We start from the raw sequence: 18,990 nt of genomic DNA, 5'->3' as shown, positions 1-18,990 counted from the left end.
TAACCCTCTCTCTTTCTCTCTCTCTCATACACAGTCAAACCCACCAAGATATATTCTCCCTCTCACACACATTCTCTCCCTCTCTCACAGAAGTGCACAAATATATTCTCTCATACTCGCAGACACGCACACTCACAGTCACACTCACATATTCTCTTTCACACACAGACACACTATTCTCTCTCTCACACACACGCTCACTCACACACACAACCACGCACACACAACCATGCAGACAAATATATTCTCTCTTACATGGACACACTTTCTCTCTTTTACGGACACCGATTATCTCTCCCTCTCTCTCATATACACACACGATCACTATCACAGATATATTCTCCCTCACACACACACAGGCACACATTCTCTCTCTCTCAGACACATACCACCCAGTGGCACAGATATATTCTTTCTCATAAACTCACACACGTTCTCTCTCTTACAGGCAACAACCCCCTCTCTTTCTCATACACACAGTCACACAAACAGTCAAACTCACCAAGATATATTCTCCCTATCACGCAGCAAGGCTCTGTTGGTATCAGGAACCATTGGAACAGAATCCGAGTGAGTACAACTAGAGCACTGGGCATGCAGGCAGTTCATGTCATTGCATCACAGTCTGAGGCCTGGGATATGGACAGATGTCATCGCCAGTCCCTCGAAATAAGGATGACATGGGCCAGGCTTGATGATTTGTGTGCCCTCAGGTGATGCAGCAGGTCAAGCCTGGACTTTGGACAGAGATGACATGGGGAAGTTGCTCTGAGGAAGGGGGCTGCACAAGCCAGGTTCTGCTGTCTGCTGCTTGTGTCGCTTCACCAGAGCAGAGTTTATGTGGTCAGTTTATGAGTGTGTTGCAACTTGTTGGATTAAGAGCCATCACATGGCCCAGTTTGCAGCAAGTTCCTCTGAGGCATCCATGTGAATTCTCCCCTTTCCAATGAAGCCTTCAGAGTTTTCTTAAAATAGTTTCTCTATCCATCCATAAGCTGTGAAAATAGGATCTGCTTCCGAAGCTGATTATTTGGCATGTGGATGCAGTGTCCAGACCAGTGGAGCTGAATTCACATGATCCTGTTTGCAATCGTGGATGAATGAACATCAGTGAAGATGTTGGGGGTTTGTTCTCCTGTCTTCAACTTGACTTTCAGTGTCCTGTAAAGTCACACTTGGTGGAAATTCTCCAGCACCTGGAGATGTCTTTCATATGCGACCAAGTCTCACTGCCGTATAGAAGAGTGGTGACAGCAACAGCATTGTAGACTAAAACCTCTTGTTTTCAATTGTTGAAAACCGGGTTGTGCAATTTTTGGAAGGTTGCCCTGGCACAGCTGAATCTGTGCTAGATCTCCTGTTCGTTGGTGACATTTTGAAAAAGGTAACTGGCAAGAAATGGAAGGTGTTCAAAAATGTTCTAAAATCTCGTCATCAGAAGCTAAAATTGGAGGAGTAGGTTCTTGTCTGGGGGAGGGCTGGTGGAGTATTTTGGTCTTACTGAGTTGACCGAGAGGCCAAATTGTTTTGTATGTGGAGGCGAAGAGGTTGAGGTTGACCTGAATGCCACTTGCATTATGGGCCACAACTGAGCAATCGTTGGAATATTGTGGGTTGTGGATGTACTGGAGGATCACCAAGACCTTGGTCTTCACTCTCAGCTTTTTGAAGTTGAACAGCTTCCTATCAGGTTGAAACTCAGTCATGACCCCTTGTGCAAGTTGGTCCAGAAGGAGTTTCATGGCCAGGTTGAGGAAGATAGTAAAGAGAGTTGGCACAATCACTCAGCCTTGCTTGACGCCCACCTGGATATGAAAGGCTTGGTCTCTAATCCATTGCAAAGGACCGTTGTCTTAGCTTCATGTAGGGATCACGGGATAGTACACTATAGGACTTTGCAAATGGCTTCACTGTCGATGGAGTCAAAGACCTTTGACAGATTAATAACGGCCATTTAGAAGCTTTTTGCTTTGTTTCATATCGTTTTCTGAGATTTATCGAGTGATAACATCATGTCCATGATTCTACTGGATGGCATTAAACATCATTGAGCCTCTGGCGCTATGCCTGCACTGAAGGGTAAGAGGCGGTTCAGGATCATTCATGTGAGAATCTTCACCTTAGTGGACAGAGGACCAAGCGAAACAATGATGGCATTGTGGAAGTTGGGAGATAGTAACTCTTCTTTCAAGATTTTTGTAAAATGGCTGAGAGCTTGTTTAAGAGTTCACGACTAGGTAGACATGGAGTGAAACTGGGTGTGGGTCCCCATCAAATGCTCCTCCTCAGCACTGGGTTGGGACTTGAAGAGGGATGGTCTGGAGTGAGGGACTGAATGTGGTTCCTTTGTTCTGAGCCCACCAATGAGAATCTTCCCTGTTCCAGAACATCAGTTCTTAGCACCTGGATGTCTCTACTCGCATCCTCTCAACCAGTGATGATGCCATTTTGGATCACTCTTCACGCTCACATTCATTCCCTTCTAATCCCCTGCTTTTCCTGATCCTGGAAAGAATATCTTTCCCACACGTCACCACAACACCCTTCCAGATTCTCAACTGTTGTGTCTTCTGCTCTCCCTTTGTCACAATACTTCTGACCCCCAATTGACCTGCTGAGCCGCACTCTCAAGCTCCACCTTCCATTTCCTAGTCTAGAATAAAACCCCTACAGTTCCGTATGGCCCAGTCTCTGCTCCGTTAAGCCCAAATGCTGCTTACTGGGAAGCTTATGATGGGAATAGGTTCAGCCATTAATCACCATTTCTGGCCATTGCTGGTCTTTATAAACTGTTTATTGCTCCAGCAGCATCTCCCAGTCCCAGACTAACGCTAATTTTTCATCTCAGCTCCTAGGTGTCTTCTGGAGTACTTCATTGTCAGGCTTCCCTGCCTCATTTAAAACAACATGTATGAGGAGCTGTGGCACTCCTTCATCACGGAGATTGCTTTGCTGTCTTTGAACACATTTCTTCATTCCCTTTTCTCACAAAGCCAAACTTTTCAACAACCACACCCCCGCCTCCCGTTCCCCCATCGCTCAAGCATCATTAGCGTGTTTAACTCCTATCTCCCATGAAGCCCCTCTTTGATTCTCAGTGGTGGGCTCAGAACAAAGGAACCACATTCGGTCCCTCACACCAGACCATCCTTCTCCAAGTCAAACTCGCAGACACTTCCTCCTACCTCTCCCTGGACCATGACCCCACCACTGAACATCAAGCCATTGTTTCCAGGACTGTCACTGACCTCATCTCCTCTGGGGATCTTCCTCCCACAGCTTCCAACCTGACAGTCGCCCAACCTCAGACGGCCCGCTTCTACCTCCTACCCAAAATACACAAACAGAACTGTACCGGTAGACCGATCATGTCAGCTTGCTCCTGCCCCACAGAACTAATTTCTCGTTAACTTGACTCCCTTCTCTCTCCCGTTGTCCAGTCCCTTCCCACCTACATCCGTGATTCCTCTGACACCTTACGTCGCATCAACAATTTCCAGTTCCCTGGCCCCAACCGTTTCCTCTTCACCATGGACGTCCAATCCCTCTACACCTCCATCCCCCACCAGGATGGTCTGAGGGCCATTAGCTTCTTCCTCGAACAGAGGCCCGAACAATCTCCATCCACCAATACTCTCCTCCATCTGGCTGAACTTGTTCTCACTCTAAACAATTTCTCCTTCAACTCCTCTTTCTTCCTCCAAATAAAAGGTGTGGCTATGGGTACCTTCATGGGCCCCAGCTCTGCCTGTCTCTTTATGGGGTATGTGGAACATTCCTTGTTCCAGTCCTACTCCGGCCCCCTTCCACAACTCTTTCTCCGGTACATCGATCATTACTTCAGTGCTGCTTCGTGCTCTTGTCGTGACTTGGAAAAATTTATTAATTTTGCTTCCAATCTCCAACCGTCCATCATTTTCATGTGGTCCATCTCTTACACTTCCCTTCCTTGACCTCGCTGTCTCAATCTCTGGTGATAGACTGTCCACCAATATCTATTACAAGCCTACCGAGTCCCACAGCTATCTCGACTACAGCTCCTCACACCCCGCTTCCTGTAAGGACTCCATCCCATTCTCTCAGTTCCTTCATCTCCGTCGCATCTGTTCTGATGATGCTACTTTCAAAAACAGTTCCTCTGACATGTCTTCCTTCTTCCTTAACCAAGGTTTTCCACCCACGGTCGTTGACAGGGCCCTCAACCGTGTCCGGCCCATCTCCCACGCATCCGCCCTCACGCCTTCTCTTCCCTTCCAGAAACATGATAGGGTCCCCCTTGTCCTCACTTATCACCCCACCAGCCTCCGCATTCAAAGGATCATCCTCCGCCATTTCTGCCAACTCCAGCATGATGCCACTACCAAACACATCTTCCCTTCACCCCCACTGTCCACATTCCATAGGGATCGTTCCCTCCAGGACACCCTACTCCATCACTCCCTACTCCTCAACCCCCACCTATGGCACCACCCCATGCCCACGCAAAAGATGTAACACCTGCCCCTTCACTTCCTCTCTCCTCACCGTCCAAGGGCCCAAACACTTCTTTCAAGTGAAGCAACATTTCACTTGCATTTCCCACAACTTAGTCTACTGCATTCTTTGCTCCCAATGCGGTCTCCTCTACATTGGAGAGACCAAACGTAAACTGGGCAACCGCTTTGCAGACCACCTGCGGTCTGTCCGCAAGAATGACCCAAACCTCCCTGTCGCTTGCCATTTTAACACTCCACCCTGCTCTCTTGCCCACATGTCTGTCTTTGGCTTGCTGCATTGTTCCAGTGAAGCCCAATGCAAACTGGAGGAACAACACCTCATCTTCCGACTAGGCACTTTACAGCCTTCCGGACTGAATATTGAATTCAACAACTTTAGATCTTGAGTTCCCTCCTCCATCCCCAACCCCTTTCTGTTTCTTCCCCCTTCCTTTTGTTTTTTTTTCCAATAAATTATATAGATTTTTCTTTTTCCCACCTATTTCCATTATTTTTAAATATTTTTAAATCTTTTATGTTCCCCCCACCCCCACTAGAGCTATACCTTGAGTGCCCTACCATCCATTCTTAATTAGCACATTCGTTTAGATAATAACACCAACTTCGACACCTATGTGTTCTTTTGTTCAGTTGTCTGTGACATCTTTTGATGATCTGCTTCTATCACTGCTTGTCTGGCCCTACAACCACACCACCCCCCTCCACTTCTCTCTCCCCACCCATCCCCCCCCCCACCCACCCCCAACACACACACCCACCACCCCCCCCCCCCCCCCCCCCCCCCCACCATCACACCTTAAACCAGCTTATACTTCACCCCTTCCTTGGATTCACCTGGTTCTGTCGAAGGGTCATGAGGACTCGAAACGTCAACTCTTTTCTTCTCCACCGACACTGCCAGACCTGCTGAGTTTTTCCAGGTAATTCTGTTTTTGTTTTGGATTTCCAGCATCCACAGTTTTTTGTTTTTATTTTTGCCCCTCTTTGAGTTCACCTTGCTGATGAGATTCAGCTCCCATTCTTTGGACTCAATTCCACTAAACTCCTGAGCTCCCTGTTCTGGGCCCCAGGATATTATAAACTGGGCAATCCCCTCAGGTGCTGTACTAGTGCCTCAAAATATTCCTTCTTTATCCCTCATCAACAAACTCACAATTGAACCTTTGGCACTTGCAAACTGTCCAGTCTCCTATCTCCCCTTTCCTCTCCAGTCTTTCTATGTTTTGCCCCCCAAATCTGAACTGACCTTTCCAAAACTCCCTTCCTGAAATCAATGAGGCTCCTTCAATAACTGCACTCAGTGTGTGACTGAGAGGATAAGCCCTTGTCTGTTTCCATTGTTACCAATCAGTTGGTGTCTGAACACCACCAGAAATGGCTTCTCTTCTATCCTGTACCATTACCTCCAAAATCCCCCTAAGACTCGGGTGAGAAAAGATGGTCATTGATCAGCCTCCCCTCATAGACTGCTGGATTTATTTTCCATTCATTTGGACAGAATGTTTATAAAAGACCAGTGTATAACTGGCCACAAATATTTGATGAATCCTGTTGATGTCTTTTGTACCAACAAACAACACTTTATTGATCTGTGAGCTCAGGAAAATTCCCATCATGGCTCCTACATTCTCACAATTCTGAAAATATTCCATTTGTTTTTCTCACCATCTCTTTCTTCAAAACTTGGAGGAGCTTGTACAAATGTTAACATCTCCCCAGTGGGTTCTGACTTGGAAATAAGTCCCTCTCACCTCTTTTTTTTTAACTGCTAGCATTTGAAGATGGAATTCTCTGCCTCTCTCTTTTTCTCTCTCCTCGCCATTTGTAACTCCGTTGGGATTGCTTGTTCCCTTTCCTTTTTGCCCCAAGCTGAAGATTTTTTTTTCATTTGCAACTGAATTTGAGCCCAGTCCAATGACCCACCCCTTGGGGAACTTGGTCCCTTGGGGATTCGTTCCAATTTTAAATGCTGTGCTATACCTTCTGCTATCCTTACCCCTGCAGGTTGTAATTTATCTGCCAATTCCATTAACCGAGCTTTATGTACCTTTCATAAACCAACCAAAGTTAAAACTTCAACTCCCAGTCAAGTCTTAGCAACTTTGAAGCCATACTTCAGTCTCACCGCTTAAAAAAAAAACCTGGCACCAACTCCTGAATCAAAGTGTTTCTCGTAGTCATAACTTTAAGATTCATCAATTGCAAACCATTCAAGAAATTTCAAATATATCTTACAAAGAGTCCCTAATTTTGTTTTGGCATGGTGGATGGTAAATGCCAAGCTGCTCAAATCCCAGAAGGAAACTTGAAACAGTTGCCACAACTGTTTTGCAATTTGTATTTTATTACAAGATGCCATGCCTTGAATTCAGTATCAATACGGCCACCGAGACTTAGAGGTTTTTTGCAAAACTAAAATAAATATTTAATTAAAAACGAAAGATGCCAGGCACATTCTTAGGTCTACAAGTTACTACGTTCATAACTCCTAAATCCCTTAATTTATCTGACTCCCAGTTCCACCTCTGTTAAAGCAACAGGAAAACAATATAGATTTCAACCGACCCAGGCAAAGCACACAATATCCTGGACAGGGATTTTTAGAATGATTCTTCTGAGTTTTGGTTCCTGCAGACAGCAGCTTGATGCATAGAGGCTGGAGACTTTTCACACTTGTTAGATCTTAGAACACCTTCCACCTTATACATAAGCTCATCTCCTTTATGTTTTTTTCTCCCTTTTTCATATAAATTTCATTGCTCTAATATGTCTTTGCCACTTTACTTTTCTCATTATCTAAATCTTTCATTGTACTCATATTATCAGTAACCTTTGGGGAAAATTAAACACACTGTTTGGCTTAGCTTCTTTTAGCTAGGTGTAACATCTTACCATCCCTTTGAAATTGAAACTAATCTAATGTGTCTAAAAATGCAAATTTTCCTCACACCTTACATTCCAATGCTTCAGCCATGTTTACATATTTTACATTGAAACCTAGCTTTCCTTTCGATAACTCAAAATCTCAGACTTGCTGTCTTCAATTCAGTTAAATCCCATGCACACACACACACACTGAGGCACTATCCAAGCACCGTTATTAACTCACTTTTACCATGAATATAATATTAAGAAAATTATTACATGTTCATGGCACATGTAATATGCAGCTTAGTCTATATTATTAGGATGTGCTTTCAGTCTGAGTGTTCAAATTTGTTGGCCTGGTGTCCAATGTGTAGCTCAGCCAGGAACAACTGTTGGAATCGATACTGTACAATTCAGTTTCAGACAGTGTGATGTTTGGATTTGTGTGTAATGGGTAGCGGTCCCTTCCATTTAGTAGATGTTAGCCACTGGCATATTGCAAGCATCGAACATTCTTCACCAGTCCGCCTCTGGCACCATATGTGAGTTTTGGATTCATCCTGTACCTGTCACTCCCTAGCTCTGTGTGTTGTGTGCGATTCATTGTGCGTTTCTCAACCTCTGGGTACCTTATATAAGCCTGGGATTCAGCCTCTGAGATATTGTGGAAACTTCACTCATTCTGCATTTAAACCTCAGGTCACAGTGTTCTGTTTAAATCTGTCTGTTTAATTCTTTACAAAGTCTAATTCGCCCCCATCTGAATTATCATTTTCAATTCTGGGCACAAAACCTTAGGAAGAAGGTGAAGGCTTTAGGCAGGGTTCAAAATAAATCTCCTAGAATTGTAAGAGAAATGAGGGATGACAGTTACCTGGATTAACTGGAGAATCGGTCTTGTTTTCCTTAGAACACTGAAGGCTGAGGGGATTGGATGGAGCGATTTAAAATCATAAGGGCTTGGATAGAGTAAATAAAACAAACACTTCTGGCATTGAAGGGTCGATATCCAGAGGACACAGATTGAAGGTGACTGTAAAATAACAAGAGGCAGCATGAGGAGTATCAATAGACTTGAGTGATTAGAACTGGGAATGTATTGCTCGATAGGGTGGGGAATTGAGAGTCAACAGTTACATTCAAAACAGAGTCAACTGAAAGGGAAGCAAATCTAGAGATAGCAGAAGGAGTGGTGCAGTACAACTAAACAAATGGTTCTTTGAAAGAACGGCATACACATGATAAGTCAGAAGGCCTCCTTCTCTGCTTTCCTATTCTATGACTCTATAATCCTCATTTCCTCTATAATCCCCTACAGCCCTGCCAATCTTTATAATCTCCTTGAGTCCTGCAACATTCCCTATCTCTGTAATCTCCCCCAGCCTTATAAACATCCCTATCACTGTCCTCTCATTCAGCTGCAAAAACTCAGAGAAACCTCCGCTCCTCCAGTGCTGGCCTCTTCGCTATTCGTGCTTTTCAGCGCTCGACCTTTGGCAACATGTTTTCAGCTGCCTGCAGCGGGATTTCTCTGAACACCCCCGAACCGCTCTCCTCCCTTAAGATGCTACCTAAAGTCTGGCGCCATGCTATTAGGAAATGTCAAGTTATTTGATACCATATTGATTTTCTTGGCATTCATCTGTTCCTTATTGTACTCTTTGTCTGTTTGGCTCCATACTCAGCTGGAACATATTCTGGTCTTGTAGAGCAGTGTGTTGTGCCTCTGCCTCTCAGTGAGACTTTCCAAGTTTGAATTACACCCCAGGGCTGCGCCAAGGAAGGACTCTCAGCACGAACCCAAATGCCTTTGAGTATCAAAGTGAAAATACTCCAACACACTAATATCAAGGAGAGATTGCTGGTCAATCTCCATCCTCACTACCCATAGCTCCCAATGGCAAATGCAACTGAATTTGTATTTGAGTGATCTCACCACCAGTCTCTGTTACTGGTGTTTCTGTTTCTGTGTGTCTCCGTCTCCCTGATGTTCTGTATGTATCTGGACCTTTCACTGACTACCTCTCTTTCTTTGTCCCTCTCTGCTCTGCCACTCTCTCTATCTGTTTCTCCCTCTCTGTCACCAATTTATGGACCATTCTCCTGCTGCAGTTCCTGATTGAATGATCGTGTCTACCCTCTATCTGGTTGATTGATTTGAGCATGTCCCTTACATGGCTATCTATTCATGCAGATTTCTCAGCCAGTCTCTTTAAAAATATGTTTACTTTCAACATTAAACTCCCTCAGCTTATCAGATAAGTGCAAGTGTGAGATTCCTGCAATTTCAAGGTGGAGGTTTAGAGCAAGCTGATAAGGTCTGTAAATTATACAAAGGTGTGGATTGCATACCGATGGATAAAAGCTCCTGTTGTTTAGATTGGGAGGGCCTGGAGCTGGAGTTTTAATTTGTGCAAGAACTGAGCCGCTGGAATATATTGCTAGCTGTTGTGGTGGGTGTTAACTCACTGCCCCCTCGAACAGGAAGTTACAGCAGTTACTGACGGGTAGAGATCGTGTCATAAAGTCAGTAAGTGCCTTTATACATCGGTGGTTCTCAAACTGGGCTCTGTCGACCCTGGGGTCAGCAGAATCTTTCCATCAATTCCATGACGGAGGACAGGCCTTGCAGGAAGTCAACGTGTTCAGGGAATTCAAAGTGAGTGACTTATCCTCTGGTCCTCTCGTCTTCTCCTGTGAACTGCCCTGATTTGTTTCTGCGGTCTCTGGGTCCCGGCTCCCTTGGGGTTTCTCCTCCCCCCGGGACCCTGTTCCCTCTGTGCTCCTGTCTGTCCATATTCCTATGCTGTCGATGCTCCTGAACATTGCAGGTACCTTCATTCTCCTGCTCCCTTCTCTCTCCTTGCACCTTCGTGCCGTGTTCTTAATCTCTCCGGGTTCCTACCCTCTCCATGATCCATCCCTGTACAGGCACCTGCTATCTCTGTGTTCCTGTCTGTCCACATTCCTGCTCTCTCCAGTCCTGTCTTCTTTCCCAGATCCCTACAGGACCCTGCTGTCTACCTGCTCCTACCAAGGAGAGACAGACATTGCAGTGTGAAGCACCTAGCTCACCGATATCTCAATGCTCTCTTCAAAGCATTATTAGAACTCTCCATATTTAACACTGTTATATTCTGAATAATATATAATTGGGATATATTTTAGTTGTTGTGGTTGGGTAGAGGTATTTGGGATGACTTGGGATGACTTTTGGATGACTGTAGGCCCCGTATCTCAGGAATGATGTGCTGGCCATGGAGAGGGTCCTGAGAAGGTTCACGAGACCGAGTCCAGGAATGAAAGGCTTAACATATGAGGAACATTTGAGGACTCTGGGTCTATACTCGATGGAGTTTAGAAGGAGGAGGGGGGATCTGATTGAAACTTACAGAATACTGAACGGCCTGGATAGAGTGGACGTGGGGAAGATGTTTCCATTAGTAGGAGAGACTAGGACCCAAGGGCACACCCTCAGAGTATAGGGAAGACCTTTTAGAACAGAGATGTGGAGAAACTTCTTCAGCCAGAGTGGTAAATCTGTGGAATTCATTGCCACAGAAGGCTGTGGAGGCCAGGTCATTGAGTGTATTTAAGACCGAGATAGATAGGTTCTTGATTGGTAAGTGGATCAAAGGTTACAAGGAGAAGGCGGGAGAATGGGGTTGAGAAACTTATCAGCCATGATTGAATGGCGGAGCAGAACCGAAGGGCCGATTGGCCTAATTTCTGCTCCTATGTCTTATGGTCTTATGGACTTGTCCATATGAAAATGAATCCTTCAATGAAAACCTCCTTGATAGGTGTGAATAATATTTGTTTTAAACAGTCAGTCTTTCAAGCGTCTGAACTATGTCATATTTCACCATGACTTGTGCAGCCTCACCTTCCTTGGTAAAGACAGATGCAATACATTTACTTCATACTTCATCAATGGCTCCTGCTTCTATTCATAAACCTCTTTTGTGCTCCCTAATTGGCCCCACCACTCCTCCTACAAACATTGTACTAATTCTATTCCTATCTAAGAGATTTGGATTACTTTTTATTTTAGCTGCTAGTGTTTATGCATATCCTCTCGTTGTTTCTCTTATTTACTCTTTCAATCCCCTTTGAGCCTCAATGTTAAGCTTGGCTCTTGTTTGTATTAACCAGCCGACATCTGTCATAAGAAGTCTCTCCGTTCTTCGTGTTAGCTCACTCTCTTTTGTCATCCAGTGATCTATCATTTTGTGTCCTTAACTATCAGTTTGTGGCAATATAACTTGACTGTGCCTGAACTATTTTGTCTTTAAAGACAGTCCATTATTCAGCTACGGTCCTTCCTGCCAATCTTTGGTTCCAATTTATGTGAATCACCTCCATTCGCACCACTTTGAAGTTTGCGTTCCAACAACTAATTATTCTTACTCTGGGTTGCTCCTTGTACTTTTCCAAATCCAACCTAAACCTTATGATACCATAATCGCTATGTCTCTGATGACGCTTGATCCACTTGGCCTATCTCATTCCCAAGAAGCAGGTCTACCGACACTTGAAAAGGTGTAGAAAATAATCCGGAATACACTCCAAAAATTCTTACCTCTTTCTGCCCTTTACACTACAGTGATCCCAGTCTATATTTGGATTGTTAAAGTTTCCCATTATAACAACTCAGTAATTTGCAATGAAGGATTAATGTAAAAGTGCTGACGGTTGGCTAAGGTCATGTGGGTTTAAGAGGAACACACAATGTCTGTGAAATACATGCCTATCAGCTTAATAACAATAAGAATACCAGCTGAATCCTACTAAAGGAGAACATGGATTATGTATATTTCTGTATAGATTTTTTTTGAAGTAACAGAGAGATGGAAGCTCGGGTAAATGGTTCAGGACTCTCAACATTCACTGGAGTCGAAAACTCCACAGGTATGCTGCAGTATTTTCACTTTTGTTGTATAAATTCATGTTTTAATTTCAGAGCATCAGATGGTGCCTTAAAATGTATCTTCCAACTCGCTGAATGAGGTCTGCACGCTTCAGCTCCTCTGATTGAAAGCTCACTCACTTTCTCTCCCTTCCCGCTGCCATGCCTCGCACGTGACAAGTGTAACGTCAAACTGCTTTAGGTCACCTCAACTTCTGGAGAGACACAGTACTTGCACTGTGCCGCCTCTGAGAAGTGTGCCACTTAGCACCGTCTTGGACGCAGAATATGAATCAAATGCAATCAAACAATGAGGAGCCAGTGATATCGGGCAGTGTGTAACCCGGGGAGGATGGAGACAGTGAGATCGGACAGTGTGTAACCCGGGGAGGACGGAGCCAGTGAGATCAGACAGTAAGTAAGCCGGGGAGGATGGAGCCAGTGAGATTGGACAGTGTGTAACCCGGCGAGGATGGAGCCAGTGAGATCGGACAGTTTGTAACTCGGGGAGGATGGAGCTAGTGAGATCGGACAGTGTGTAAACTGGGGAGGATTGAGCCAGTGAGATCAGACAGTGTGTAACCCGGGGAGAATGGAATCAGTGAGATCAGACAGTGAGTAACCCGGGGAGGATGGAGCCAGTGAGACCGGACAGTGAGTAACCCAGGGAGGATGGAGCCAGTGAGACCGGACAGTGAGTAACCCAGAGAGGATGGAGCCAGTGAGACCGGTCAGTACATGTTTGAAGAGGTCGGTGGATTTGTTAGTTTTCCACCTGGTGCCCCAGTCTTCTCAAGATTTAGTGGCTGGTGTATTGGGACCTGAGTAACTGACCAAAATGGAACAGAAAGACATGGCTTAGCTTCTTTATTTTTAATATTTGAAGGCAGAGCTGTCTCGATCCTTGGCTAACAAGGGGGTGAACGGTTATTGGGGGTAGACAGGAACGTGAGGTTGAGGTTACTATCAGATTAGCCATGATGTTATTGAATGGAGCAAGCTCGATGGGCCGAGTGGCCTTCTCCTGCCCCATGTTTGTATTTAGACAGATGAAGCAAAAAGTCTACATTACATTTACATCACTTTGTATTTGTCTCGTTTTCTACCCTGCCATAATTAGATCCCGCAGTGAATGATAGAGTGAGGAGAAAGGTCCACAGCTGAAAGGAAATAGGGGTTGCAGACTGAAGATCAACAGCAGGTGACCCAGCACAGGATTGTGGGAGCACCAACCAGGGAGAACCCTTCCAATTCAAAAAGCTTCCATAGATTGACTGGAGAGAAAGGTAAGAGAAAGTTCCATTTACTCTGCTAAACACTGATCCTGTAGACAGTGCACAAAGGTTACAAGGTAAGGCAGGAAGTGGTGAGTGTGAAACTGGGAGAGTCTGACCACCAAGTACAATTATCCAGCATGAGGCTATGTACTGGAATGTGAAGTAAGATCCATTTTCTGTACTGAAACACAAAGTCATAATTGAATCTTGTGAGTATTTTAGAGTAAAATGATTTGATCTAAGAGGTGACTCCAGTCTGAGGCACAACCCAGCAGATGGACATGCGTCTGTTTGTTCGCTGGGGCTTAACTCACATCAACTTCTTCAGATTTCAGTGTTAAATTGGCTTTGATCTGGTAGCACAACAAATGGGAGATTGAGCTGAGAAATGAATTATTCTACGCTCAGGAAATGTGCCTCAAAATCAACATCAAATAGAAGGCCAGCATCTGCTTCCCAGTGTATTTGAAATTATCAAAACCCAAACCAATTAAAACCTGAATGCTTGATAAAAGAGGTACAAGGAAGGGAGGAACTTAAACCAATCACAATCCCGAGGGAAAAGGTGCTTGGAAAACTATTAGAACTAAAGGCTGACTGTGGAACTGATGGCCTGCATCCTAGGGTACTAAAAGAAATGGCTGCAGTGATCGTCGGTGCATTGGTTGTGATCTGGAATTGGAAAATCAGATATGTAACATCTCTATTCAAGAAGGAGGGAGACAAAAAGCAGGAAACTATAGGTCAGTTAGCCTAATATCTGTCTTAGGGAAGATGCACAAATCCATTATTAATGAAGTAATAAAAGAATTTTTCAAAAATCTTAATACGTACAAGTCAACGTGGTTTTGTGTAAGGGAAATTGTGTTTCACAAATTTATTGCAATTCTTTGATGAAGTTAACTGGGCTGCGTAGTTGATAGTGAAGAGGAGAGTTCTTGTCTCCAGATTGATCTCAATGATTTGGTTGAGTGAGCGGTGGTGACAGATGGAATTCAATCCAGAAAGCTGTGAGGTAATGAATTTGGGGAGGGCAAACAAGCCATGGAATACACAAAAAATGGGAGAATTTTGAGAGGGGTAGAAGTAGTGAGAGACCTTGCAGTATATGTCCACAGGTCCTTGAAGGTGGCAGGACAGATGGAAAAGGTGGTAAAGAAATCATATGGAATTCTTTCCTTTATTGGACGAGGTATAGAATACAAAAGCAGGGAAGTAATGCTAGAACTGTATAAAATGCTGGTTAGGCTACAGCTGGAATTTTGTGTCCAATTCTGATCACCATATTGCAGGAAGGACATAATTGCTCTGTGGGGAGTACAGAGGAGATTTACAAGAATGTTGCAAGAGCTTGAAAATTTCAGCTGTGAGGAAAGACTGGATAGGCTGGGATTGAGTTCCTTGGAACTGAGGAGGCTGGGGGGAGTGACATCATTGAGGTGCACAAGATTATGAGGGGCCTAGATAGGGTAGACAGGAAAGACCTGTTTTCCCCCTAGCTGTGGGGTCAAATACCAGTGGGTACAGACTTAAACTGATTGGTAGAAGGGTCAGTGGGGACATGAGCAAAATCTTCCTCACCCAGAGGGTGGTGTGTGTCTGGAATTCACTAATTTGGTGGTGGAGGCAGAAACCCTCAACTCATTTAACAGGTACCTAGATCCACACCTGAAGTGATGTAACCTGCAAGGCTATGGACCAGGTGCTGGAAGGTGGCATTAGAATGGGCAGCTAGTTCTTTTTATTATTTCTTTCTCAGTCTGCGCAGCCATGATGTGCTGAATGGCCTTCCCCTGTGCTGTAACCTTTCTATGGTTCAAACTTACAAGCAAGGACGATAAAGGGGAATCTGTAGATGTGGTGCACTTGGATTTCCAAAAGGCATATGATAAGGTGCCACATTAAAGGTTACAGCACAAAAGAGGAGCTCATGATGTAGGGGGTAACACATTAACATGGTAGAGGATTGGTTAGGTAACAAGATGCAGGGGGTCAGAATAAGTGGTTCAATTTTAGGTTGGCAAGTTGCAACTAGTGGAGTGCCACAGGGATCAGTGCTGGGGCCTGAACTATAAGCAATTTTAATCAACAACTTGGATGAAGGAACTGAACACATGTTAGCTTAAGTTTGCTGATGACACAAGAATAGGTAGGAAAATAAGTTGTTCAGAGAACGTCACAGTTTACGACGGAATATAGATAGGTTAAGTGAATGGGCAAAAATTTGGCAGATGGCATACAATATACAAAAAATATGAACTTGTCCATTTTGGCAGGAAGAATATAAAAGCAGAATATTATTTAAATTAAGCGAGGTTGCAGAGCTCTATGGTACAGAGGGATTTGAGTGCACTGGTAAATGAATCACTGAAGGTTAGAATGTAAGTTCAGCCAGTGATTAGGAAGGCAAATGGAATGAAGAGAGGACAAAGCTGGGTCAGTGGGAAGTGCGGGGTTGGGTCAGTGGGCATGTGGGGCTTGATCAATGGGGGGTGCAGGGCTGGGTCAGTGGGGGGTGCGGGGCTGGGTCAGTGAGGGGTGCGGGGCTGGGTCAGTGGGGGGTGTGGGGCTGGGTCAGTGGGGTGTGTGGGTCTGGGTCAGTGGGGATGCGGGGCTGGGTCAGTGGGGGGTGTGGGGCTGGGTCAGTGGGGTGTGGGGCTGGGTCAGTGGGGGGTGTGGGGCTGGGTCAGTGGGGGGTGTGGGGCTGGGTCAGTGGGAGGCGGGTGTGGGGCTGGGTCAGTGGGGGGTGTGGGGCTGGGTCAGTGGGGGGTGCGGGGCTGGGTCAGTGGGGGGTGTGGGGCTGGGTCAGTGGGGTGTGGGGCTGGGTCAGTGGGGGGTGTGGGGCTGGGTCAGTGGGGGGTGTGGGGCTGGGTCAGTGGGGGGTGTGGGGCTGGGTCAGTGGGAGGCGGGTGGGGGGCTGGGTCAGTGGGAGGCGGGTGTGGAGCTGGGTCAGTGAGGGGTGGGGGGCTGGGTCAGTGGGAGGCGGGTGTGGGGCTGGGTCAGTGGGAGGTGGGTGCGGGGCTGGGTCAGTGGGAGGCGGGTGCGGGGCTGGGTCAGTGGGAGGTGGGTGCGGGGCTGGGTCAGTGGGGGGCGGGTGTGGGGCTGGGTCAGTGGGGGGTGTGGGGCTGGGTCAGTGGGGGGTGGGGGGCTGGGTCCGTGGGTGTGGGGCTGGGTCAGTGGGGGGTGTGGGGCTGGGTCAGTGGGGGGTGTGGGGCTGGGTCAGTGGGGGGTGTGTGGTTTGGGTCAGTGGGGGGTGTGGGGCTGGGTCAGTGGGGGGTGTGGGGCTGGGTCAGTGGGAGGCGGGTGTGGGGCTGGGTCAGTGGGGGGCGGGTGTGGGGCTGGGTCAGTGGGAGGCGGGTGTGGGGCTGGGTCAGTGGGGGGTGTGGGGCTGGGTCAGTGGGGGGCGGGTGTGGGGCTGGGTCAGTGGGTGTTTTTGAGGAGGGAAAAGGAGACTGGAGTGCAGTTTTTTGCAAGAACAAAGGGGTCAAGGGTGGATTGTTTGAAGAGAAGGGTGACAGCACCTCATATGTAGCCGAGCAGACAAAAAATCTACCATCTGTATCACCGTGGCATTTGTGGGATTGTAAAATCCCTATAGATATCCTGCAAATAAATTCTGCGCATCACCTCACTGTTTGAAGCTGTCAATATTCCTCAGATTTTAATATATCCATCTAATCCTTGTATTAATGTTGTATTTTTGACAGAACATCCTAATCTGGGAACATCTGGCATCACCATGGCTGAAGGTTAGAACAAGACAGAATATCGAACAACAACAGGAATAAGAATGGCCACAGGTAGGTTCACAAAATACTTCAGAATAAAATTTCTATGCTTATAGATTGACCATATCTTGTGCAAGACCTGCAGCTCAGACAGGAAGAGGGAACAGGACAGGGGCCGAGTAGAAGGAGTTAAATGAGTGACCCTCTAAAGGGGCATCACAGTCACAGGTTGAGTTCTGGAACTGTTGAGTAGATACCTGACATTGGTGCCATGTGTGGTCAAATGCTGCTATAATGGCAGGGACAGTCACCTCACCTCACCTCAGATCTAGAATCAGTTGGCTGCTTACAGAAGACGGTTCCCTTGTATTGAAGTTTTTATTATAATTTCACTCCTGAAAGGTCTGGCTCCAATCGTTTTTACTATACTCCCTAGTCATAGAGCCATGGGGGGAAGTGACCTGAACCACCTCCCTGGCTTAAAATTTAGCTGCACCAAGCTCCATGTGACTGGGAGTGTCCGAGCCACATTAACTGCCATAGCGCCATTAATTGGCTCAGAACAAGACTTAAGCTGCTATCAGAAAGGATTTCCTAACTCCGAGAGCTACCTGCTAATAAAATGGCAAGTAGCATTCATGCCATACAAGTGCCAAGCAATGATGATCTCCAACAAGATAGAATATAACCATCTCCACTTGACATGTAATGGCATCACCATCATTGAATCGCCCGCTCTCAACATCCTGGGGGTTACCATTGATCAGTAACTGAACTGGATTCGCCATATAAATACTGTAGCTATAAGGGCATGTCAGAAGCTGGGAAATATGAGGAGAGTATCTCACTCCTGTCTTCTCAAAGTCTGTCCACCATCTGCAAAGCACAACTTAGGAGTGCAATGGAATATTCTCCCCTTGCCTAGATGTCTGCAGCTCCAACAACACTCATGAAAATTTACACCATCCAGAACAAAGAGCCCACTTGATTGGCATCCCATCCACCACTTAAAACATTTTTTAAAATATTAATTAATGGGTTGTGGGCTTCACTGGATAGGCCAGCATTTATTGCCCATCCTGATTTCTAAATAGCCCTTGAGATGATGGTGGTGAGCACCCGCCTTGAACTGCTGCAGTTCATATGGCACAGGTATATCCACAGCGCTGTTAGGGAGGGAGTTCCAGCGACAGTGAAGGAATGGAGTTCTATTTCCAAGCCAAGATGCTGAGTGGCTTGAAAGAGAATATCCACGTGGTGTTGCTCCTACCTATTGCTGCCCTTGTCCTCCTAGATGGTAGCGGCCGTGGGAGGGAACGTGCTGTCTAAGGAGCCTTGGTGAGTTCCTGCAGTGCATTCTGTTCATCATATACACGGCTGCTACCATGTGTCAGTGGTGGAGGGAGTGAATGTTTGTGGATGGGCTGCAAATCAACCGGGTTGCTTTGACTTGGATGCTGCCAAGCTTCGTGTATATTCATGGAGCTGTACTCATCCAGGCAAGTGGAGAGTATTCTATTACACTGCTGACCTGTGCCTTGTAGATGGTGGTGGTGGACGGCCTTTGGCGATTCAGCACCTGAGTTACTCACTGCAGCATTCCTATCCTCTGACCTGCTCCTCTAGCCACTGTATTTACGTAGCTAGTTCAGTTCACTTTCTGATCAATGGTATCCACCAGGATGTTGATGGTGGATAATTCGGCAATGGTA

The 18,990-nt window shown here is 46.0% G+C and overlaps 1 protein-coding gene across 3 annotated transcripts in view; it reads left to right on the top strand.

The window, feature by feature from the left end:
* The window catches only part of LOC121273517 (NACHT, LRR and PYD domains-containing protein 3-like), a 92,511-nt gene that overhangs the window by 20,457 nt on the left and 53,064 nt on the right, over positions 1-18,990 (top strand). For 2 of the 3 annotated variants that reach the window (XM_041180682.1, XM_041180683.1), the window contains 2 exons: positions 13,394-13,559; positions 17,258-17,350. In XM_041180682.1, the coding sequence (XP_041036616.1) occupies positions 17,341-17,350 (10 nt within the window). In that variant the 5' untranslated portion in view covers positions 13,394-13,559; positions 17,258-17,340. Of the gene's footprint in view, positions 1-12,191; positions 12,276-13,393; positions 13,560-17,257; positions 17,351-18,990 lie in introns of those variants that run through there. The other variant, XM_041180684.1, reaches the window with a different exon arrangement.

Source organism: Carcharodon carcharias (assembly GCF_017639515.1).
Source record: "Carcharodon carcharias isolate sCarCar2 chromosome 24 unlocalized genomic scaffold, sCarCar2.pri SUPER_24_unloc_2, whole genome shotgun sequence".
NCBI lineage: Eukaryota > Metazoa > Chordata > Chondrichthyes > Lamniformes > Lamnidae > Carcharodon > Carcharodon carcharias.
Note: the sequence above shows the minus strand (reverse complement) of the source record. Positions and strands in the feature narration are given on the sequence as shown.